Genomic DNA, 24,882 nt, shown 5'->3' on the forward strand with positions numbered 1-24,882 from the left:
GCTGCATACTTGGATAAGGGTCTGGTATGGAATTTGGAGAGACCTCATGCCATACCAGTCCTGACCCCAATTACCAGAGTTGTGGGGAATAGGCCATTGTCCTCATCATCATAGTGACAAAGTTATTTCGGGGCAGGGGGGGGGGGGGGCCTGGCACCATACCACCCATTTCAACAGCAAAGTGTCTCAAGCTATTTTTTTTGTTCTTGTATGGGGTCCCCCTTAAAATTCATACCAGTCCAGGCCATAGCTGCGGAAGAGGCTCTTGTTCTCTTCAACATGGTGACAAGGTGGTTTGCAAGGGGGCTCCTCCTGGCAAATTTCCACCCATTTCAAGGCCATAGTGCCTGGCATGGTTCAGGAGGAGGGGTCACATGCTCTCCCCTCCTTTCCTGGCTTGCCAGGCTGCATACATGCATAAGGGTCTGGTATAAAGATTGGGGGACCAGGGGACCCCTGGCTAGTTTTTCATTTTTTTTTTTCTTGTAGGGGTCCCCCTTAAATTTCATACCAGTCCTGACCACCACATCTACCAGACCAGAGCTGTGGAAGAGGCTCTTGTTCTCATTAACATTGTGACAAGGTGCTTTGCCAAGGGGGTTCCCCCTGGCGAGGTAACCAGCCATTGTAAGGGCACGGAGCCTGGCATGGTTCAATAGGAGGCTGAACGCCCTTCCCACATTTAATTGCTTGGCAGACTGCATAAAGAAATAAGGTTCTGGTATGGAATTTGGGGAGCAGTACACTTTTTTTTTTTTGTGTGGTGTCCATTTTGCCACCCATAGCAACTGACCTGTTTCCTAGAGCAGTACCCAGCCATCCCCACAATGCCATTTGTTTGGCAATCCCTCGCCTATTAGCCTAGGAAATGGCCATTAACTTTTGGCTTCAGTGAGGTATGGATTCGGCGTGCAAACTTTAGCATGTCCTTGAACCTTCCCACCCCCCAACCGTGCTCTGGTATGTTCAGCTCATCATCACTAAGCATCACCACAATCGCTAAGGTGAATGGAAATTCCCTTTTTAGAAAGTGAACCTGTTCTACTTCCTTTAGTAAATCGGTCCCATTCAGCGACCGCTACGCCTCGTAACTCTCTAAATGACAGTAAATGGAAACCGCTTACTTAATAGCTTGGCCATGGTGTTGACTGTGTTGGCTAATTGATGATTACGGTCTGTGATTTGAGTGACACCTACCTCCTATACACTACGTAGTGTAGTCAGGTCAACGCACAACAAAAAAAAAAAACGGTCCCCAATGTCACACACTTGTCAGGTGGCTCACCTCCATCACACCTTTTGTTGGGCAGACAAAAGACAAATGTTTCTAAGGATTTAAAGTCAACAGCTGATGTCAGAGTTGTAACCCAGGGGAGGGCCCAGTCATTGCATCCCAGGAAACTTCCTCCCATGGCTACAGAATTGGTCAGGACAGAGAGAGAGAGAGAGAGAGAGACATAAGAAGAGAGAAGCGAGAGTAGAAGAGCTCTACAGAGAAAAGAACACTAATAGAGAAGGGCGAGAGAGAGAGCGAAGAGCAACTGAGAGAAGAGAGTGGTAAGTGATTGGCTACTAGCTGACAGAACGTTCCATATAAGGATCTACAACTTCCATTCTCTTGGCCAACTTCCGTTCCCCCAGGACATACCAATGCATGCATGCCCGGTAGGCATAAGGAAAATCTTTGCCACATTTTTGTGGAAAATTTTTGGTAATTTTTCTTCATTTTGGAGTCAACAGGGAAGACAAAATTAGGATGTTTTTTAAGAGTTCGATAAGCTTTAAACATCTCTGTTTCACCCATCCTGGAACCTATTGTGCCAAAAAACTGCCCCCTCATTAGCCTCACTATTGAGCATTTTTTTTTTTTTTTGCACATAAAAATGTAGAAAAGGTTAAAAAAAAAAAAAGTACTCAAATAATTATCATCCCATACAGAAACAATGGCAAAGATCTCTGGGGCTCGTCTATATTTCCATATTGCAGTAATGTAAGTAAAAAATGTTACATGCGCAACATTTGTGAGGAGGCATTGCAATAGGGACACTTGATATAGGGGAGCACTGTGATGAGGACGCCTGATTTAAAGGGGCACTCTAGAGAGGGCACCTGGTGTAAAGGGGCACTGTGATAGGGACACTTGATATAGGGGTGCACTCTGAAAGGGGAAACCGATGTAAGGGGCCACTGTGATAGGGACACTTGATATGCTGGGGCACTGTAATGGGGACACCTGATGTAAAGGGGCACTGTGATAGGGACACCTGATGTAAAGGGGCACTGTGATAGGGACACTTGTTATAGGGGGGCACTGTGATGAGGACACCTGATGTAAAGTGGGTACTGTGATAGGGACACATGTTATTAGGGGGGCACTATGATGGGGACACTTGTTATGGGGAGGCTGTGATGGGGACACCTGATGTAAAGGGGCACTGTGATAGGGACACTTGTTATAGGAGGGGCACTGTGATGGGGACACCTGATATAAAAGGGCACTCTGATGGGGCACCTGATGTAAGGGGGCGCTGTAATACAGACACTTTTTTATAGGGGAGCACTGTGATGGAGACACTTGATGTAAAGGGACACTTTGAAGGGGGCACCTGATGTAAAGGAGGACGGTGATGGGGATACTTGTTATAGGGGGTGCACTGTGATGGGGACACCTGATTTAAAGTGGCACTCTGATGGGGCACCTGATTTAACGGTGCACTCTGATAGGGCACCTGATGTAAGAGGGCACTATAATACGGACACTTGATATATAGGGGAGCACAGTGATGTGGACACCTGATTTAAAGGGGCACCTGATGTACGGGGGCACTGTGATACGGACACTTTATTTAGGGGAGCACTGTGATGGGGACACCTGATGTAAAGGGGCACTGTGATGGGTACACTTGATATAAAAGGGCACTCTGATGGGGCACCTGAGGTAGGGGGGCACTGTGATAGTGACACCTGATGCAAGGCCCACTGTAATAGGGACACTTGATATAGGGGAAGGCGCTGTGATGGGGACACCTGATATAAATGGGCACTCTGATGGGAACACCTAATGTAAGGGGGCACTCTGATGGGGGCATCTGATGTAAGGGGTACTGTTATGGGGCACCTAATGTAAGGGGGTACTCTGATGGGGGCATCTGAAGTAAGGGGGCACTGTGATGGGGGCCCTTAATGAAGGGGGTACTGTGATGGGAACACCTGATGTAAAGGGGAGAAAGGTGGGGATACCTGATGTAAGGGGGCACTCTGATGGGAACACCTAAAGTAAGGTGCCACTCTGTTGGGGACTCTTAATGTAAGGGGGCACTGTGATAGGGACACTTGATGCAAGGGGGCACTCTGATGGAGACACCTAGTGCAGTGGGGCGGGGCACTGTGATGGGACATCTTATGTAAGGGGCACTCTGATGGAAACACCTAAAGTAAGGTGCCACTCTATTGGGGACTCTTAATGTAAGGGGGCACTGGGATAGGGACACTTGATGCAAGGAGGCACTCTAATGGAGACACCTAGTGCAAAGGGGCACTCTGATGGGGACACTTGATGTAAGGGAGCACTCTGTAATGTACATGTGCTTCCATGGCAGCAGAGGTTTCTGTGTTGGCAACACACTTACTCCAAGCACAGTGACTGAGCTGTCACAAACAACACCTGGTCTTTGTTTGTGGTCAAGAGCAGTGGGGCGGGCTCCTGATCCCATTGTGAAGACTTATGCCACGTACACACGAGCAGATTTTCCTCAAGCTTGGCTTGCATACACACGGTCACACAGAAGTTCGCTGTACTTTCGACCGTCAAGAACACGGTGGCGTACAACACTGCAACGAGCCGAGAAAATTAAGTTCAATGCTTCCAAGCATGCGCCAAATTGTTTCCAAGCATGCGTAGAAATTTTGCGTGTCGGAAATGGTACAGATGATGGGAATTTCCGATCAGAACTTTTTCCGACCGAAAAATTGAGAAGCTGCTCTCAATCTTTTGCTGGCTGGAATTCCACCAGCAAAAGTCCGATGGAGCGGACACACGGTCGCATTTTCTGGCAAAGCTCTCATCAAACTTTTGCTGGTGGAATTTCTGATCGTGTGTATGCGGCATTAGTTAAAGGGCCACAAAGAAGATGTGAGAAGTCGTTTAGTAAATTCTACCAGAATGTGAAAAAAATAATGAATTTCCCTAAAATCTGCTCAGCCCTAATCTTCAGTCATATAACCAGTGTCCATCTGAGGGTCTAGAGCAGTCTTTCTCAACCAGGGTTCAACCAGAGGTTGCTAGGGGTTCTCTGAGATGTGGCTGGCTGATTTACCACCTGATGGGGCCAACACCACATGGCAGAGCCAGCTGCATGACACCAGTGATCTGTTTAGTTGTCTGGGTGGAGTTCTTCCCATTGGCCACCAATTAATTGGTTTTAGCAAGGCTCCCTCAAGACCTCAACATTATTTCAAGGCTTCTTCTTGGGTAAATAGGCTGAGAAAGGCTGGTCTAGAGAAAGAAAGGGGCGCTCTAAAGAATAAAATAAGGAACGGGGCCAAAAGGTTAGACAGCATTGCCTTGCCAGCATTGCCAAATATTTTTTAACTAATCTGGGAAGGATGTGAATATGGCAGTCCTCACTTTGCTGTTATAAAATGGCTAAATGGCCACCAAAGTTTATTGACTCCTTAATTATTATTTTTAGTGCTCCACCCCCTTCCACTCTTCGTGTTTTACTCAAGTTACTTCAGTGAGTAGAGGTCAACTAGGGCCTATGATGGCCACCACTAAATGGCAGACCGTGTTCTGGATTTGGGCCGAGTGACAGTCCTATCTGGACCTTCAGCCAGCAAGCCACTCCCCAACTCAGGTTCCCCTTCTCCTTTAGAGTCACCATTGGTTGCTAGGACTGCTGATGTCCTAACAAACTGTGACATCATGCATGCCCTGCCCCCAGTGTTACAGGAGGACAGATAGTTGAACTTATCCCATCCAGACCTATAGCCTGCTCAGACTCCCACCATCTGCCTTCCTGGCACTACAAGGTACGGGGGCATGGGTGCCACCTGATTTATGGGTGCACCTGTTGTAAGGGGGCACTCGGGTTTGAGAAGCCTAATGTAACGTGGCAGTGATAAGGACACTGGATGCAAGGGGGCATTGTGATGGGGACACCTGACATAAAGGAGCACTCTAATGGGGATACCTGATGTAAGGAGGCATTGTGAAGGGGACACTCTGATGGGGACACCTAATATAAGGGGGCAGTGATAGGGACACTTGATGCAAGGGGGCAATTTGATGGGGGCACCTAATAAAAGAGAGCACTCTGATGGGGACACCTGATTTAAGGGGCAATGTGATGGGGACACTTGACGTAAGGGTGCACTGTGATAGGGACACTTGATGTAAGAGGGCACTGTGATGGGGACATCTGATGTAAGGGGGACTTATGATAGCGACACATAATGTAAGGGGCACTTTGATGGAGACACCTGATGTAAGGGAGCACTCTGATGGGGGACACTGATGTAAGAGAGTACTGTGATAGGCAACTTGATGTAAGGGGGCTTTATGATGGAGACACCTGATTTAAGGGGCACTGTGATGGGGACACATACCTGATGAAGGGGTCCTGCGTGGCTCCGAAAACATCACTTTCTGCTGTAATTATGTGATCGCTGATTAAAATTTTGGACCCATTTTTGGAGATCCTAGTGTGCTGGTGACATTACTTTCTTTACCTAATGTAAGGGGGCACTGTGATGGGGACACCTGATGTAAGGGGGAACTGTGGTAGGGACACCTAATGTTAGGGGCACTTTAATGGAGACACCTAATGTAAGGGAGCAGTCTGACGGGGACACATGATGTAAGGGGCACTCTGATAGGGACACCTAATGTAAGGAGAACTATGCTGGGGACACCTGATATAAGGGAGACTATGATGGGGACACCTGATGTAAGGGAGACTATGATGGGGACACCTGATATAAGGGAGACTATGATGGGGACACCTGATATAAGGGAGACTATGATGGGGACACCTGATGTAAGGGGGCACTGTAATGGGGAAACCTGATGTAAGGGGGGACTCTGATGGGGACACCTGATATAAAGGGAGCACTCTGATGGGGACACCCGATGTAAGGGGGGAATCTGATGGGGGGGCACCTGATCCAAGGGGGCAATCTGATGGAGACACCCGATCTAAGAGGATACTCTGTTGGGGACTTTTGCTGTAAGAGGAAATACTTACGTGGCCTCCTGATGTAAGGGGCACTGTAATGGGGACACCTGATGTAAGGGAGGTCTGTGATGGTGGAAACGTGATGTAAGGGGCGACTCTGATAGGGACACCTGATCCAAGGGGGCAAGCTGATGGAAACACCCGATGTAAGATATTACTCTGTTGGAGACAGCTGCTGTAAGGGCAAACCCTTATGCGGACACTTATGAGTTGGACCTCTGCTGAGAAACATTTTTACTGACCGACCTCCGTGAATTTTTTATTCAATATCACTGGTCTACAAGAAGCCTATTGGCCACATAATAAAACATAATAAACACTCAACAAAGCATAATAAAAAATCATACAGCACACCTCTCCAATCTTAGTTCCATTTCATATAGTGCACAACTAAAAAAATCAAAAAAACAACAAAGTATCTTTTTATAAAGTAACAATATCTGTATAAAGTAATAAAGTATATTTCTTCACTGCAACACAGACTAGATAACAATGTCCTCCTTTGTTGGACTTTATTCATTTAGTTAGAAGACCTTTTACTTTTGTTTTTTATTTTTTTGTATCATGTTTATTAACAATAGAGGACATGGTGTATCTGGTTTGTGTTGCGGTGAAGATATATACTTTGTTACTTTATACACGGAAGGATACTTTCTTGGTTATTTATTTAGTTGTGAACTGAAATGGAACTTAGATTGGTGAGGTGTGCTGTGTGTTATTCTTTCTTATGCCGCGTACACGCGGGCGGACTGTATGGCGTACTTAGTCCGTCTAAACACATTTCAGCGGACAGTCCGCTCGTGTGTGGGCTTCAGCGGACTTTTTCAGCGTGCAGTCCGGCGTACTAAGAATTTCGTATTTTTCGAAATTCTGTCCGTCATACTTTGGTTTCAGCGGACAATCCGCTCGTCAGTAGGCTAGTCGGACGGACTAAGAATGACGCATGCCCAGATAGGATTTACACGGCGGAAGGGTGCATTGCTGTGTATTGGACTTCCTATTTCTAGTCCCGTCGTACGTGCTGTACACGTCATCGCGCAAGCTTTCGTCGGACTGTTTGGGTATCCGTGTGTGGTCAAGTCCGTTCAGTGGAAAGTATGACGGACTGTCCGTCGGATTGTATGACGGACTAAGTACGCCATACAGTCCGCTCGTGTGTACGCGGCATTATATTTTGTTGGGTGTTGTATGACACTATTATTATAGCTGTACCTTGATGATACCATGTACGTAGATAGTGCTAATTTCTCTTCCCTCTAATCTATTCGCCAAATGAAACCTCAATTAACTGCTGCTTCACATCAACCAGTTCCAATGTCCATCAGATCCACCACCATTAATGACCAGACCTTGCTAGGTGGATGATGGACTCAGTAGTGCAGCTGTCGGTTGCATCAACCAGTTCCGGTCCCCATCAGATCCACCACCATTAATGACCAGACCTCATTAGGTGGATGATGGACTCAGTGGTGCAGCTGTTGGTCGCATTAACCAGCTCCTATATCAATTAGATCCACCACCATTAATGACCAGACCTCATTAGGTGGATGATGGACTCAGTGGTGCAGCTGTTGGTTCGCATCAATCAGATCCTATATCCATCAGATCCACCACCATTAATGACCAGACCTCATTAGGTGGATGATGGACTCAGTAGTGCAGCTGTTGGTTCGCATCAACCAGTTCCGGTGTCCATCAGATCCACCACCATTCTGGATCAGACCTTACTAAGTGGATGACAATGGCAAGGTGGGGCAAAAAAAAAGCAGGGGCAAATGGCAGGTCAAAGAGGGTTCCATAAAAATTAGAAACACATCAGATAGAAGACCAGTTGACCTGGATCTGAGCTTCTGGTGACCTGTGGCCAACCAGCAATGCGTCAGAATATAGGGTAGAGGGTTTGAGTGTTGTATGACACTTTTATTATAGCTGTACCTTGATGATACCATGTACGTAGATATCACTAATTTATCTTCCCTCTAATCTATTCGCCAAATTAAACCTCAATTTACTGCTGCTTCACATCAACCAGTTCCGATGTCCATCAGATCCACCACCATTAATGACCAGACCTCATTAGGTGGATGATGGACTCAGTAGTGCAGCTGTTGGTCACATCAACCAGTTCCGATGTCCATCAGATCCACCACCATTAATGACCAGACCTTGCTAGGTGGATGATGGACTCAGTAGTGCAGCTGTTGGTCACATCAACCAGTTCCGATGTCCATCAGATCCACCACCATTAATGACCAGACCTTGCTAGGTGGATGATGGACTCAGTAGTGCAGCTGTTGGTCACATCAACCAGCTCCTATATCCATCAGATCCACCACCATTAATGACCAGACCTCATTAGGTGGATGATTGACTCAGTAGTGCAGCTGTTGGTTCGCATCAACCAGTTCCGGTCCCCATCAGATCCACCACCATTCTGGATCAGACCTTACTAAGTGGATGACAATGGCAAGGTGGTGGAAAAAGCAGGGGCAAATGGCAGGTCAAAAAGGGTTCCATAATAATTAGGAACACATCAGATAGAAGACCAGTTGACCTGGATCTGAGTTTCTGGTGACCTGTGGCCAACCAGCAATGCGTCAGAATATTTATCTGTGAGGGTTCTCATTTATTCAGATTACAGGGGTGCACACAGAAATACATTCCCCACAAAGGGTAGAGGGCTGGATCTCTAGTAAAGGGGAAAGAGGAACTTCACTTCCCCTTTGCCTTTTTCCACTCTTATATCTGTACCGCTGAGGTGTCCATTAAATACAGTGAATACAGCATTAGGTAGGGTAAGTCAATGCTCCAGCCCAGCTTTCCGGGTCATCTTCTCATGTGACATCAGCAGGAGGCTCTTCCGATTACTTTGAGTTGGCCCCTGATGACACGTACTGGTACATGTGCAGTGCGGCAGCAGATGTCTCAAGTCTCGTGTGATGTCTGTATGAGAGGGCTTTGGGAGGGAAATGTGGTGATGGTGCCATCCTCACCTAGGCCATAAAGTGCTGGTGCAGGTCTGGAATCCACAACAGAGGCATTTAACGCCTCTCTTTTTTTTTTTTATATCCAATTGTGTAGCAGGTGTGGGGCAGGAGAAGGACTATACCAAGCGATAGAAGAGATCCTGATGGGGGGTTCTCATCTCTGTTATAGAGGTTTTCTTTCAGATGGTCCTTCTGAGAATAGGGGGTGAAGTTTGGTTCTTATCTCAAGAAGACTGAAGGTGCATAGTGGGAAATCACCAAAATCAGTATGTTGCATCAAAAAAAAAAAAACCTTTAGTCAACACACTTACGTTACGAAATCTGACGGGTCGCATAATCTGACGGAACACCGGCTCTCGCCAGTTCTCTCTCTCTCTCTTTCCCCAGAGAGAGTGAAAACAATCTCCCTGAAGGTGATGCAGAGCCACCTACACAGGGAGGTACTAGAGCCGGGCCAGGTAGGAGGGAGAGATGTGAGGAAGCTTTGTGGGGGTTGGGGGGTTACACACAGCACACCCCTGAACCTTGCACTCTGTATGTAGCGCACCCCTGAACCTTTCACTCTGTATGTAGCGCACCTCTGAACCCTGCACTCTGTATGTAGTGCACCTCTGAACCCTGCACTCTGTATGTAGTGCACCCCTGAACCCTGCACTCTGTATGTAGCGCACCCCTGAACCCTGCACTCTGTATTTAGCGCACCCCTGAACCCTGCACTCTGTACGTAGCGCACCCCTGAACCCTGCACTCTGTACGTAGTGCACTCCTAATCCCTACACTCTGTACGTAGCGCACCCCTGAACCCTGCACTCTGTATGCAGCGCACCCCTGAACCCTGCGCTCTGTACGTAGCGCACCCCTGAACCCTGCACTCTGTACGTAGCACACTCCTAATCCCTACACTCTGTACGTAGCGCACCCCTGAACCCTACACTCTGTACTTAATGCACCCCTAAACCCTACACTCTGTACATAGCGCACCTCTAAACCCTACATTCTGTACGTAGCACACCCCTGAACTCTGCACTCTGCACATAGCGCACCCCTGAATCCTGAACTCTGTACGTAGCGCACCCCTGAACCCTGCACTCTGTACGTAGCGCACTCCTAATCCCTACACTCTGTACGTAGCGCACCCCTGAACCCTGCACTCTGTATGTAGTGCACCCCTGAACCCTACACTCTGTACATAGCGCACCTCTAAACCCTACATTCTGTACGTAGCACACCCTTGAACCCTACACTCTGTACGTAACGCACCCCTAAACCCTACACTCTGTACATAGCGCACCTCTAAACCCTACATTCTGTACGTAGCACACCCCTGAACTCTGCACTCTGCACATAGCGCACCCCTGAACCCTACACTCTGTACTTTGCGCACCTCTGAAAAGCGGAGCTCATCAATGTCTCCAAAGTTTTTCTCAGGAAAGAGGTTCACTTTAAAATTCAACAACGAGTATAGAATGGAGAAGTTGTATTATACAGAAATGCTGGTAGCAATAGCCACTCCCTCCCGGCTGTGTGCATTGTTCCCCGGTAATCCTCTTCCTCTTCAGCTCTGTTGATTTTGCTGCCTTTTTATTAAAGGAAGTTTGCTGAGAGTAAAAAGCAATCCAGCGACTAATTAAGGGTCCGGTAGGGTATTTAAGGGTGTCCTCCGTGCCAGTGGGCTCCCATGCTGATGAGGACATGGGCCTCTTCCCCACAACCCTGGCCTGTGGACGTGGGGGTCTGAGGATTGGAATTTGGAGGCCCATATTAAAACAAACCTCATGTAAATGAGTGAGGGGTACATAGCACCCATGGGTGCGTATTGACAAAATGGATCAGTTTGACATCGTTATACTGGCACTCACAGCCCTAGGTGGAGGGGCATGCACCAATGCAAACAACAAAAACATACCATTCAGCGGAGAGAGGGTCTTTTAACAAAAGGGCGACATTAAAATTGCACAATCTTTATCAAATAAAGCCTAGGGGATGCCTTAAAGGGGTTGTAAAGGTTCGTTTTTTATTTTCTAAATAGGTTCCTTTAAGCTAGTGCATTGTTGGTTCATTGTTCATTGCATTGTTGGTAAGCTATCACTTACCTTTTCCTTTGATTGCCCTTTTAAATGTTTTTTTCTTTGTCTGAATTTCTCACTTCCTGTTCCTCCTCAGTAAGCTGTTCTGGCTGACTAAACACCGCTCGGATGATGGTGTGAAGTTTACTGAGGAGAAACAGGAAGTGAGAAATTCAGACAAAGAAAAAAAAAACATTTAGAAGGGAAATTGAAGGAAAGGGTAAGTGAACCATCAATGCACTATCTTAAAGGAACCTATTTAGAAAATAAAAAAACAAAGCTTTACAACACCTTTAAACCTACATGTGAAGGTGGTTTTGTAGGGTCTGCTATGGATTTCAAAGGGATTCCCTATGGAAAAAAAAAAAACAAGAGAAATAAAGCATATGGTACCACAAGAATCCATAATGCATGCAGGTAGGGGGAAGTCAACTATAGGCCCACCTTTCTGAACCATAGCAGGCCACATGCCTTCCACACAGGGCAGGAACCTTTCCAGGGTGTTCCCATGTTGAGGAGGACAAGAGCCTCTTCCCCACAACCTTGGCCTGGTGTATGTGGGGGTCCGAGGGTAGGTTACCTATCAGAATCTGGAAACCCCCATTGAAATATACCTCATATGAATGAGGAAAGGGTACTTAATGCCCCGTGGTTACTCCTTCACAAAAAAGGATTATAAAGTAAACCCCAATGAGTTCTTTATTAAAAAAAAAAAAAAGTCCACGGTGGAAATCCATCATTTTGTCAGGCGATGTAAATTCACGACGATGACCAGGCAAATGATGTGGAGATGTAGAATGACACGGGAGAGTCACATGACACGCAAATCCTGGTCCCTGCATTACTCAAATCAGCGTCCAGATTTCCTGGAGGTGATGATGTCACCTGATCTGTGGGGGATGGGAACTGAGATTAGTAAAAACACAGAAACGTGATTTACCGCAAAATAATAGGCAGATCTTATCTGAGAGAACTCCCAGTAACACCAACCATCCGATGTACTATAGGAGTCCCTGAAATAGAGCCCTCCTCAGTGATCAGACTGTACATTGTAACACTGTATTAGGGGCCTCCCAGTGATCAGACTGTACATTGTAACTTTGTATTAGTCCGCCCCCCCTAATCAGATGTACATTGGAACTTTGTATAAGTCCTCCCCACCCAGTGATCAGACTGTACATTGTAGGTTTGTATTAGTCCCCCCCCCCCCCAGTAATAAGATGTACATTGTAACTTTGTATTATTTCCCCCCCCCCAGTAATAAGATGTACATTGTAACTTTGTATTAGTCCTCCCCACCCAGTGATCAGACTGTACATTGTAGGTTTGTATTAGTTCCCCCCCCAGTAATCAGATGTACATTGTAACTTTGTATTAGTCCCCCCCCCCAGTAATAAGACGTACATTGTAACTTTGTATTAGTTTCCCCCCCAGTAATCAGATGTACATTGTAACTTTGTATTAGTCCCCCCCCCAGTAATAAGACGTACATTGTAACTTTGTATTAGTCCCCCCCCAGTAATAAGACGTACATTGTAACTTTGTATTAGTCCCCCCCCCCAGTAATAAGACGTACATTGTAACTTTGTATTAGTCCTCCCACACCCTGATCAGACATTTTGAGCCATTGTGGATCATTTACGGCTGTGTCACTACCACCCCATTATGGACATGGACTTTGTATTAGTCGCCGCCCCCCAGGAAATCAGATGTACATTGTAACTTTGTATTAGTCCCGCCCTAGTAATCAGATGTACATTGTAACTTTGTATTAGTCCCGCCCCTAGTAATCAGATGTACATTGTAACTTTGTATTAGTCCCGCCCCTAGTAATCAGATGTACATTGTAACTTTGTATTCGTCCCCCCCTAGTAATCAGATGTACATTGTAACTTTGTATTAGTCCCCCTCCTAGTAATCAGATGTACATTGTAACTTTGTATTCGTCCCCCCCTAGTAATCAGATGTACATTGTAACTTTGTATTAGTCCCCCCCTAGTAATCAGATGTACATTGTAACTTTGTATTAGTCCCCCCCAGTAATCAGATGTACATTGTAACTTTGTATTAGTCCCGCCCCTAGTAATCAGATGTACATTGTAACTTTGTATTAGTCCCGCCCCTAGTAATCAGATGTACATTGTAACTTTGTATTCGTCCCCCCCTAGTAATCAGATGTACATTGTAACTTTGTATTAGTCCCCCTCCTAGTAATCAGATGTACATTGTAACTTTGTATTAGTCCCCCCCCTAGTAATCAGATGTACATTGTAACTTTGTATTAGTCCTCCCCCTAGTAATCAGATGTACATTGTAACTTTGTATTAGTCCCGCCCTAGTAATCAGATGTACATTGTAACTTTGTATTAGTTCCCCCCCCCCCCCTGTGATCAGACTGTTCATTGTAACTTTGTTACAAGTCACAAGGCGAGAGGCTGCAGCGGGGGCAGATCTGTATCAGACGTTTGTGAACACAGCCAGAACTAGGATTTACTGGATTGTCGTCTCTGAGCTGGCACCTCAGTCCAGGCAGTAGAGGGTGACCCTGGATGAGGCCTGAACAAGGATGTCACTGTCCTTCTGGGGTGAAAACCAGGTGAAGGCATTGTCAGTATACTGTGATCCTTCGGATCAGGTAATAAATACCTGGAAGGGTCACACTGGCACATTACCCATCATGCTGCACTTCTCATGAAATAATGGATCAGAGGCCCAGTCTGGGATGTTCATCTATGATATCCAGAGGTGGGGAGATCCTATGTGGGAAAAGTCCTGGTTGGGATGGTCTCTGTATTTGGGGTTTCCTTCTGACATGTATTGTCTCTTTTCAGAGTCTGCCATCACCTGCCAGAAGATGATGTCCAATGTGTCCATCCAACCCATCGGGGCACAGCCAATGTCCGTCTCGCAGTCGGTGACGATGACCAACGTCATGCAAGCAGAGGCGTGGGGTTCAGGGATCTGCGACTGCTGCGAAGACATGGGAGTGTGTAAGTGATGTCATCAGACCCATCATTAGACCCATTATCAGACCTATCATCAGACCCATCATCAGACCCATCATCAGACTCATCATTAGACCCATCATTAGACCATCATCAGACCCATCATCAGACCCATCATCAGACTCATCATTAGACCCATCGTCAGACCCATCATCAGACCCATCATCAGGCCCATTGTCAGACTCATCATTAGACCCATCGTCAGACCCATCAATAGACCCATCATCAGACCCATCATCAGACCCATCATCAGACTCATCATCAGACCCATTATCAGACCCATTATCAGACCCATCATCAGACCCATCATCAGACCCATTATCAGACCCATCATCAGACCCATCATCAGACCCATCATCAGACCCATCATCAGACCCATCATCAGACCTATCATCAGACCCATCATCAGACCCATCATCAGACCCATCATCAGACCCATCATCAGACCCATCATCAGACCTATCATCAGACCCATCATCAGACCCATCATCAGACCCATCATCAGACCCATCATTAGACCCATCATCAGACCCATCATTAGACCCATTATCAGACCCATCATCAGACCCATCATGAGACTCATCGTCAGACTCATCATTAGACCCATCGTCAGACTCATCATTAGACCCATCATCATATCCATAATTAGACCCATCATCAGACCTATCATCAGACCTATCATCAGACCCATCATCAGACCTATCATCAGACCTATCATCAGACCTATCATCAGACCCATTATCAGACCCATCATCAGACCTATCATCAGACCCATCATCAGACCCATCATCAGACCCATCATCAGACCCATCATCAGACCCATCATCAGACCCATCATCAGACCCATTATCAGACCCATCATCAGACCCATCATCAGACCTATCATTAGACCCATCATTAGACCCATCATTAGACCCATCATTAGACCCATCATCAGACCTATCATCAGACCCATCATCAGACCCATCATCAGACCCATCATCAGACCCATCATCAGACCCATCATCAGACCCATCATCAGACCCATCATCAGACCCATTATCAGACCCATCATCAGACCCATCATCAGACCTATCATTAGACCCATCATTAGACCCATCATTAGACCCATCATTAGACCCATCATTAGACCCATCATCAGACCCATCATCAGACCCATCATCAGGGCTATCATCAGGCCCATCGTCAGATTCATCATCAGACCCATCGTCAGACTCATCATTAGACCCATCATCAGATCCATAATTAGACCCATCGTCAGACCCATTATTAGACCCATCGTCAGACCCATCATCAGACCCATCGTCAGACCCATCGTCAGACCCATCATTAGACCCATCATAGGACCCAACATGAGACCCATCATCAGACCAATCATTAGACCCATTATCCGACCAATTATTAGACCCATCATGAGACCCATCGTCAGACCCATCGTCAGACCCATCATTAGACCCATCGTCAGACCCCTCATTAGACCCATCATAGGACCCATCATGAGACCCATCATCAGACTAATCATTAGACCCATTATCCGACCAATTATTAGACCCATCATAAGACCCATCGTCAGACCCATCATTAGACCCATCGTCAGACCCCTCATTAGACCCATCATAGGACCCATCATGAGACCCATCATCAGACTAATCATTAGACCCATTATCCGACCAATTATTAGACCCATCATGAGACCCATCGTCAGACCCATCATTAGACCCATCATCAGACCCATCGTCAGACCCATCGTCAGACCCATCGTCAGACCCATCATCAGACCCATCGTCAGACCCATCATTAGACCCATCGTCAGACCCATCGTCAGACCCATCGTCAGACCCATCATTAGACCCATCATAGGACCCATCATGAGACCCATCATGAGACCCATCATCAGACCAATCATCCGACCAATTATTAGACCCATCATCAGACCCATCATAGGACCCATCATAGGACCCATCATAGGACCCATCATAGGACCCATCATAGGACCCTTCATGAGACCCATCATCAGACCAATTATTAGACCCATCATCCGACCAATTATTAGACCCATCATCAGACCCATCATCAGACCCATCATCAAGCCCATCAAGAGACCCATCATCCGACCAATTATTAGACCCATCATCAGACCCATCATCAGACCCATCATCAAGCCCATCAAGAGACCCATCATGAGACCCATCATCACACCCATCATCACACCCATCATCAGACGCAAGAAGAAGACGACACAAGGGGTCATGTGCAGGGTGACCAGCAACACCCCCTAGTGTTTCCCTCTATTTATAACATACAGTGGTGCAGAATTTTCAATATAGAGGGCAGGATTGCACTTTTGGTTGCTCTGTGCATCCCTATCTGGCTTGGCCACTCAGCAGTGCCGGTTTTACTTGTCTAGCTGGGCAATGTTCGAAATTTTTCGCACGCATGTTAAAATATCCACTTGAAGACCAAGCCTTTTCTAGCACTTTTTGTTTACGAGTAAAAATCTGTATTTTTTCTTAGAAAATTACTTAGAACCCCCTAACATTATGTATTTTTTTTAGCAGAGACCCTAGAGAATAAAATGTCGACAGTCGCAATTTTTTCATGTCACACCGTGTTTGCACAGTGTTTTTTCAAACGCAATGTTTTTTTGGAAAAAAATACACTTTAATACATTTTAACGCAAAAAAGCACAATATATAACCCAAATTTTTGGTAGGATACAAAAGAGGATGTTACGCCAAGTAAACTGTTACCTAACACGTAACGCTTTAAAATTGCACAAGCTCGTAGAATGGCGCCAAACTATAATACTTAAAAGTCTCCATAGGCAACATTTTAACATCTTTTACAGGTTACCAGTTTACAATTACAGAGGAGGTCTAGCAGTAGAATTATTGCTCTCGCTCTCATGTTCACGGCGATACCTCACCTGTGATGCAAACTCCATCTACATAAGCATGGATGGGGGCACTTTTTTTTTTCTTATTTTACGTTTTTTTTTTTATGGGTTTGGGATCGGAATCTGGCCAGGCTAACTAGTCACTGGATTGCATTTACAAGCAGCAGGAGGGGAGGTCCCCCTTCCCCTGGCCCACCAGGACATCCAATTGACTAGCTGGTGCTTCAGCCGGCTGTTCATAGAGGCAAGCAAAGACCCGGGATGGCTTTGATTGCCTCTATGACATAGGAACCCGGAAGCAATCGGCATACATCGCTTCCTGGTTACCCAGATGTAAACGGTACCATTTTTAAAACTGAAAAGCATCTGATCACACCGATCTTGGTATTTTGAATACTTTTAAGGGCAGAGGAGGGATCTGGGGGTCTTATAGACCCCACATCCTCCATTAAAACTTACCTGTCATGTGCCTATTGTTGTCATGAGGGATGTTCAATATCTAAAAAAAAAAAATTGAATTGCCCCCTGTGACAGACCTAGCCGGGGCAGAGGCTGTTGGAGGGGACAGAATGTGAGCCTCTTGCCTTGCGATTATGGGTCCTGGCATTTGGGGGAACGGTGCTCTTTGTGAGCTGTATGCCTGGGGACCCCTGAGGTGGTGTTACTTGGATTCAGATCCATGTACCCCCCCAAGACACACAGATTCTGGATATGTATTTGCCATATTAGCAATAGACTGAATCACACTGTTGGGACACAAACTGTTAGATGCTAATGTCATCAACTCCAGCCACCTGTCTATTGTGTAAATGAGTCTGGCTTGTAAGAGTATTCAACACATTGTTGTTTGTGCTAATTAACCCTGTGTTTATTTTTATGGTAATGTGTATTGAATAGTCAATCAGTGAGCTATGAGACAAAGTCTTACCCTGAAAAGTCCTATCTCTCAGACAACTAGTCTGGGTCAATGATTAGATAATTAGCTCATGCTAATTAGGTTAGGTTTTAGTCTTCTGCTGTATTATAAATACTTGTAATTTTGGTTCTAATAAATTAGTCCATGTTGAGCAGCTAAGCAAGTGTCGTCTTGTTTTGTGCTTGTCAGCGGTGGGAATATCTGATATCTATATTCAGACTTAGGAAGCGGTATACTGATGGAAGCACTCAATCAGGGTGTGGGATCGGTTCCGTCACACCCCCCCAAGCATCTGGTCACACTAGGCAGGGGCTGGACAGGACAAGCATATGGTCAGAGTAGACAGGGAAAGGCTTTGATGATGCGACTAGAGGGGAAGGATCGACTAGAGGGAGAGACTGCAAGGGTGAAGCATTTGATCAGACTAGGGAAGGACTGGAGGGAAGGATTGGTTACACTAGATATTGATCGGAGGAATCAGGGAACTGATCATACCAATCAGGAACTGAAGGGGAATGGGCATGGGTCAAATTGGACTGGAGGGGAAGATTCTGGTCAGACTAGACTAGAGAAAGTCTGGAATTGTCAAGCATGTGATCAGACTATGAGCGGACTGGAGTGGAAGGATCTGTCAGACTAATAATCATTGACTGGAGGGGTCAGTGATCTGAAACTGGGTGGGAACTATGGTTTTGGTGAAGAATTCTAATTGGCCAGGATTGCCATCGGCTAAGGATCAGCTTAGTCTGTGAACAGGCAAAGTCTGGTCAAACAAGAGACAGTTCGAGAGCCAATGGACAAACTTCAACAACCAGAAGACAGGAACCAGGGGAAGCCATGTAGCTTCTAGGAGAATTCAGGGACCAGGGCCAATAAGTTGATGGTGGGCACTATGCAAGCACTTTTTTTTTTCAATCCCTCCTTCTCTCCCATGCAGGTTGCTGTGCCTTCTGGTGCTTCCCATGCTTCCAGTGCAAGACGGTCAGCGACTTTGGAGAATGCCTGTGCCTCCCTCTGCTGGATCCAGGATGTTTCGCCGCCTATACTGGGAGTAGCATGGTCTGTCCTCCCATTTCTATGGCCATGAGAGCGGCTGTTAGAGAGAGATACAGGATCCCTGTAAGTTTATATTTGGTTGGGGCTGGGGGTGCCATGGGACTCAGAACTTCATTGTACCAAAAATGGCAGAGCGATAAGAACATGCATATGAAGAAAACTAAGACTCATCCCGGGGAATTCAGTAAAGCATTACCAACACATTTCTGGTCGTGGTTTCCTTTAGAACTATCCGCACCTGATTTAGGAAAGCTTTTGTGTCATTACAGATAATGGCGACAAATTCAGGTAGTTCTAACTGCCACCATTTTAAGAATTTCCATCAGTTCACATTTTTCTGGGAGCAATTTAGACCCGTTTTGAGCTGGTGCAGAGAGGTCCTCCAGTGCTCAGAGTGGGGTCAGTCTGTGCCGGGGAGCTGGTAGGCAGATGTAGTTTACTTTCTCCACTGCCGGTGGTGCTATTTCACAGCAGTACTGCAGTTGGAGAGGAAGTCAGGTGGAACATAGTTCCTCTATGGGTCATTAGGGAAGCATCCAATTGGATGCTGCAGCCCCATGTGACTCTGGCAGCCATCTTGGCTCAGGCAGAGCCTATTTGAGGTCCTTGCTCCTAGGTTTGGCACGCATTTGCGAGTCGGTAAAGTAGGGACAGTTATCCTGCCTGGTAGGGACAGTACAAGCCACAGGTAAAGGTTCCTGATGAGGAGGGAAAGCGCATGGCTTGCAACTTCTCTGGGCACCTGCCTTTTGGGCACAAGATGGCCAGGTCGCACGTTTGCAGTTTGGCTGCATTCTGCTCTCTTCATGCTGTTGGAACTGTGAGTGTGACCAGTTGAGCTGTCTTCCCACCAGATTATTTGACAACTGTTTCTGCATTATTTTCAATACAAGTTCTTTCATTGCAAATGGGGCTGAGTGTGTTATTCCGCCACACCATGCTGACCCCACCTGCAAGCATTCATGAATGTGACCCACCCAGAGCCCCATTCATGAGAATTCCTGACAGTAAGCTAAATGTAAACAAAGGGGTTGGGGATAATAGCGGCAATGTCCTTATTTGGCAAATGACTTGTGTCACTGGGTGGGCGAAGCCCAGGGGCGGACTGACAACTCATGGGGCCCCTGGGCAATAGGAGATTATGGGGCCCCCAGGAAATCAGAGATTATGGGGCCACACAGTATACAATCACACAGTGCACACAGACATGTTTCTATTGGCTGAGATGGTACTGGAGAGGTGGGGCAGCTATAACCTCTGGATTTTTAGACCAAAAGGATGTCGGTAAGGGACATTTCAAAGACAGATGTAAAAAAAACACAGATTTTTTACATACTGTCCCTGGTTTTACTGAGGCTGGCAACCCTGATGGGGCCCCCTAGTGGCATGAGGCCCTCGGGCAGTGCCTGAGTGGCCCAATGGTCAGTCCGCCACTAGCAAAGCCTGATAAAGAACTGAGAGATTTGTTTCCTATCAGTCTGTTTTACTTTGATTGACAGTGGGCGGATCCAAGAGCAGCTATTGGACTGAATAGCAGCTATGGATCATCCTCTGCTTTGCGATGTCAATCAACAGCAAGATGGACCTGATGGTCAACTACTCTCTCAGCTCCCCATCAGGGTCTGCCCACCCTTAGTGGGTGGCTCAACAGCCAAATCGCTTGTAGAAGGATGAGATCTCATTGTAGTGTTGGGTCATAGCATTTAATACCCCTTTAAAAAAAAATAAAAAAAAAAAAACTTTGCTGATGGGCCTCTCTCTAAACACAAGGTGGTTGAATGAGGGTCTTCTTAGGCTGCAAACAGATGGGACACAAGTCCTAAAGCAAATGCATCCCATCGCGTGGTATGTGACGTCTGCTCCGCTGACTAACGGGGATTGCCATGGTGCTGAAAATACAGAACTGTAAGATTAATGGGTTCCTATGTCATCTTACATTCATTCTACTAAGTTGCCCTGATGGATAAGAGCTTCTCCTGGCTCGATTGGTTTGGATGTGAATTGTATCAAATGGATGTGAAACAATAGTTTGTGGGTTATTTACTCTCTGATGGAGGCACTTTGGGTTCTTTAAGGTTGAACGCTTTTGACATTGTCTTTGCTTTGTCCACTGACCTTCTTCTCTCCTTCTGGCCAGGGCTCCATCTGTGATGACTGCTGCATGCTCTACTGGTGCTTCACTTGCAGCTGGTGCCAATTGGCTCGTGAAATCAAGAAGCGCAAAAATCCGGTCAACTTTGTGACAGCGCAGACAACCTCAGTGAGCGTGGCTATGAATCCTCAGGCCTACCCGCAACCTCAGGCCTACCCGCAACCTCAGGCCTACCCACAACCCCAGGCCTACCCACAACCCTACCAGCCATACCCACAACCAACATACTAGAATACTGCATGCAACCCACCACGGGTCACTTCAAGAGGTTACCATAAGTGGCTGTAGAACATGAGCACACACCTAATCACAAAACAGCATGGCAAGATTTGGTGGGCTTTCTGGGTGCAAATTAACTTAATTCAAATATTGCTGAAGTTTATTTGTAGCCAAAACTATTTTTATCTTCTTTTTCTACTTCTAAGTAGAGTAGGGTATTTCTGTTTAAGGTTTTTGTGTATTCAGGTCATGCTCTAGCTAGTAGTAGTTGGTCACATTCAACTTACCTGTTTCTGCAATGGTCAAAACAGTTCACTACCTATCCAAGTGGTTTCATCAACTGTGGAAGTCAAGTCCAATACAGGGTGACTAACTACAGCTAGCTATAGGGCACAGTTAAAACCCCTTCTATGTGAATTTCTGTCTGTTGCCCCCTGAATTAATGTCCTGAGATACAACAGTAAATATGAAAACATCTCCACAAAGTCAGGGTCAATCACCTCCTAGACAACCGCCAAGTGTCCCCATTGGAAGACTGTCCCTCACATACTGTACCGATAATAACGGTTACCCAGACCAGGGGTCTCCAAACTGTCCAAACAAGCCAGTTTACCATCCTTTAGACTTTTACGGGGGTGGATTGTGGTCAGTGGGGTAGAAAATGTCCCAGGTCCAGCATAAGTGGGAGTAAACAATGCCTCGGGTGTGGTGTTCATTTGCATAGTACCTGTGGTCAGTAGGAGGAGGAATAGTGCACCAGCATTGGCATCAGTAGCCCATCACTGGCATTGGTGGGAGAAAGAGTGCCCGGCCATTGATATTACTGGAAGGAATAGAGCCCCATACCTGGAGTTGGTGGGAGGAAGAGTGCCCTGCCATTGGTGTTACTGGAAGGAATAGAGCCCCGTCACTGGAGTTGGTGGGAGGAAGAGTGCCCTGCCATTGGTGTTACTGGAAGGAATAGACCCCCATCACTGGAGTTGGTGGGAGGAAGAGTGCCCTGCCATTGGTGTTACTGGAAGGAATAGAGCCCCATCACTGGAGTTGGTGGGAGGAAGAGTGCCCTGCCATTGGTATTACTGAAAGGAATAGAGCCCCATCACTGGAGTTGGTGAGAGGAAGAGTGCCCTGCCATTGGTGTTATTGGAAGGAATAGAGCCCCATCACTGGAGTTGGTGGGAGGAAGAGTGCCCTGCCATTGGTATTACTGAAAGGAATAGAGCCCCATCACTGGAGTTGGTGGGAGGAAGAGTGCCCTGCCATTGGTGTTACTGAAAGGAATAGAGCCCCATCACTGGAGTTGGTGGGAGGAAGAGTGCCCTGCCATTGGTGTTACTGAAAGGAATAGAGCCCCATCACTGGAGTTGGTGGGAGGAAGAGTGCCCTGCCATTGGTGTTATTGGAAAGAATAGAGCCCCATCACTGGAGTTGGTGGGAGGAAGAGTGCCCTGCCATTGGTGTTATTGGAAAGAATAGAGCCCCATCACTGGAGTTGGTGGGAGGAAGAGTGCCCTGCCATTGGTATTACTGAAAGGAATAGAGCCCCATCACTGGAGTTGGTGGGAGGAAGAGTGCCCTGCCATTGGTGTTACTGAAAGGAATAGAGCCCCATCACTGGAGTTGGTGGGAGGAAGAGTGCCCTGCCATTGGTATTACTGAAAGGAATAGAGCCCCATCACTGGCATCAGTGGGTGAAACAGTGCCCCATCACTGCTATCAATTAGAGGAATAGTGCCCCACCATTGGTTGGTTTAAATGAATGGAATAGTGACTCGCCATTGATAATAGTGGAAGGAACGGTGCCCCATCATTGGTGTCATTTGGGGGAGTTGTTATACCCCACTGCTGGTGTTAGTGTTAGGGATAGTGCCTCAAATCGGTGGAAGGAATGGTGTTCCGAGGGCCGAATAAAGGCTAGCAAAGGGCCACATCTGACCATCGGGCTGCAGTTTGGAGACCATTGACCTAGACAAATAGAAGCGGCTAATTTCTCCAATTGGGATATACAGACCTCAGGGAACAGCTAGCGTACCAACACCGCAATGCAACCGAAAAATTCAACCTCATATGGCAGAATTGGTTGGGTAACCTCAACCTTGCTCCCCCTCAGTTAGTAATGGATAGATTTCTACGGTTCTAGACCTTTCTACTGTTTTTAGGATTTCCTGCTGAGCTTGAAGATCCTCCTACAATACATGTGCTGTGTTGATAAAAACTCACGTGATACATATGCCTATGAACAAGCCTGGAGGAAGGTGTCCTTTCTTCTTCTCTCCTTTCTTTTATTTCTATTATTATTATTTCCCCCCCCCATCCCTTTTTTTTTTGTCTGTTTTAAGTTTTACTAGAAACAAGTTTATATAAGCCTGATATCAGGTAACTGCTTACTATGTACATGTATGTTTAATCTGTATACAATCCAGCTGAATTGGTATATGTATACCTTCTTACCGTATCTCAGTTACCCATTATTCTCGTCAATAAAAAAAAGTTTTGATTTAAAAAAAAAAAATATAAACCTCAAACAAAAATATTCAGCACACCAACGATGGTAGATCTCATACTTTTACTGAGATCTTAGTAGCAAAACATAGACAGTTCAAAAACACAATGATCTCCTTTCTCAAGGTGACACATCCAACCCTAGCTCTAAGGATCTGTCACCTTAAAGCCTCACACACACGATCGAACTTCAAACAAACTTTTCCATGGATTTCTGTCCAAAGGGCGTTGGCCGAGAACATGTATTGCATACACACGGCAGGACTTTTTCAGCCAACTTTCACCAAATCACGTGGTTTTTCTGCTCTTTACCGACACCTTTGGTCAACTTCTGTATTGCTGTCTGATCTTTTGCATTGGTTCTGAGCATGCCTGTTTGTACTTTGTACAAAAGTCCTATGGTTTTTTGTACACAGGATCGGACTTTGCTCCATCGCACTTTTGTTGCCAGGAAGTTTGTCCATTCGCACAGCCAACAAAAGTCAGATGAAAACCGAAAAAAGTTTGTCCGATGGAGCGAACACACGGTCGGATGTTGCCTTAAAACAGCTAATTTGCATGTTTGTTGTCAAAAAGTCAGATTGTGTGTACGGGCCTTTACCATCATTGCTGTCAGGTTTATGTGGTAGTGAGCCCTTGTAGAAATCCAAATGCACAGAGTCTAATGCCCTGTACACACGATTGGACTTTCCAACAACGAAACCATGGAATTTTGTTTGAAGGATGTTGGCTCCAATTTGTCTTGCATACACAGTCACACAAATGTTGGCCAACAATTACGTACGTGGGAAAGTAGCGACGTACAACACATACGACGAGCCGAGAAAAAGGAAGTTCAATAGCCAGT

General features: G+C 46.3%; 1 protein-coding gene across 2 annotated transcripts; it reads left to right on the plus strand.

Moving 5' to 3' along the window:
* The first annotated feature begins 1,391 nt into the window (after positions 1-1,391).
* Positions 1,392-24,292, plus strand: LOC143961748 (cornifelin homolog). 2 transcript variants are annotated; one of them, XM_077471088.1, is made up of 4 exons: positions 1,392-1,557; positions 14,121-14,279; positions 19,044-19,225; positions 21,300-24,292. In XM_077471088.1, exons 2-4 carry the CDS (start codon positions 14,144-14,146, stop codon positions 21,543-21,545), a joined length of 564 nt encoding a protein of 187 aa, XP_077327214.1. In that variant the 5' UTR covers positions 1,392-1,557; positions 14,121-14,143; the 3' UTR covers positions 21,546-24,292. The 2 variants fall into 2 exon arrangements, with proteins under 2 accessions (XP_077327214.1, XP_077327215.1); XM_077471089.1 differs by lacking the exon at positions 1,392-1,557 and adding an exon at positions 4,919-5,031.
* Positions 24,293-24,882: the final 590 nt, after the last annotated feature.

The sequence above is a fragment of the Lithobates pipiens genome, unplaced genomic scaffold (assembly GCF_037356315.1).
Source record: "Lithobates pipiens isolate NorthernLeopardFrog02 unplaced genomic scaffold, aLitPip1_a1.2 Scaffold_8, whole genome shotgun sequence".
In the NCBI taxonomy this organism is placed as follows: domain Eukaryota; kingdom Metazoa; phylum Chordata; class Amphibia; order Anura; family Ranidae; genus Lithobates; species Lithobates pipiens.

Bases quoted from the DNA above. Each gene is read 5' to 3' on its own strand.
- LOC143961748 (XM_077471088.1), top strand. From the start codon at position 14,144: ATGATGTCCAATGTGTCCATCCAACCCATCGGGGCACAGCCAATGTCC. The intron at 14,280-19,043 runs GTAAGTGATGTC...TCTCCCATGCAG, and splicing joins CTGCGAAGACATGGGAGTGT to GTTGCTGTGCCTTCTGGTGC. The intron at 19,226-21,299 runs GTAAGTTTATAT...CCTTCTGGCCAG, and splicing joins GAGAGAGATACAGGATCCCT to GGCTCCATCTGTGATGACTG.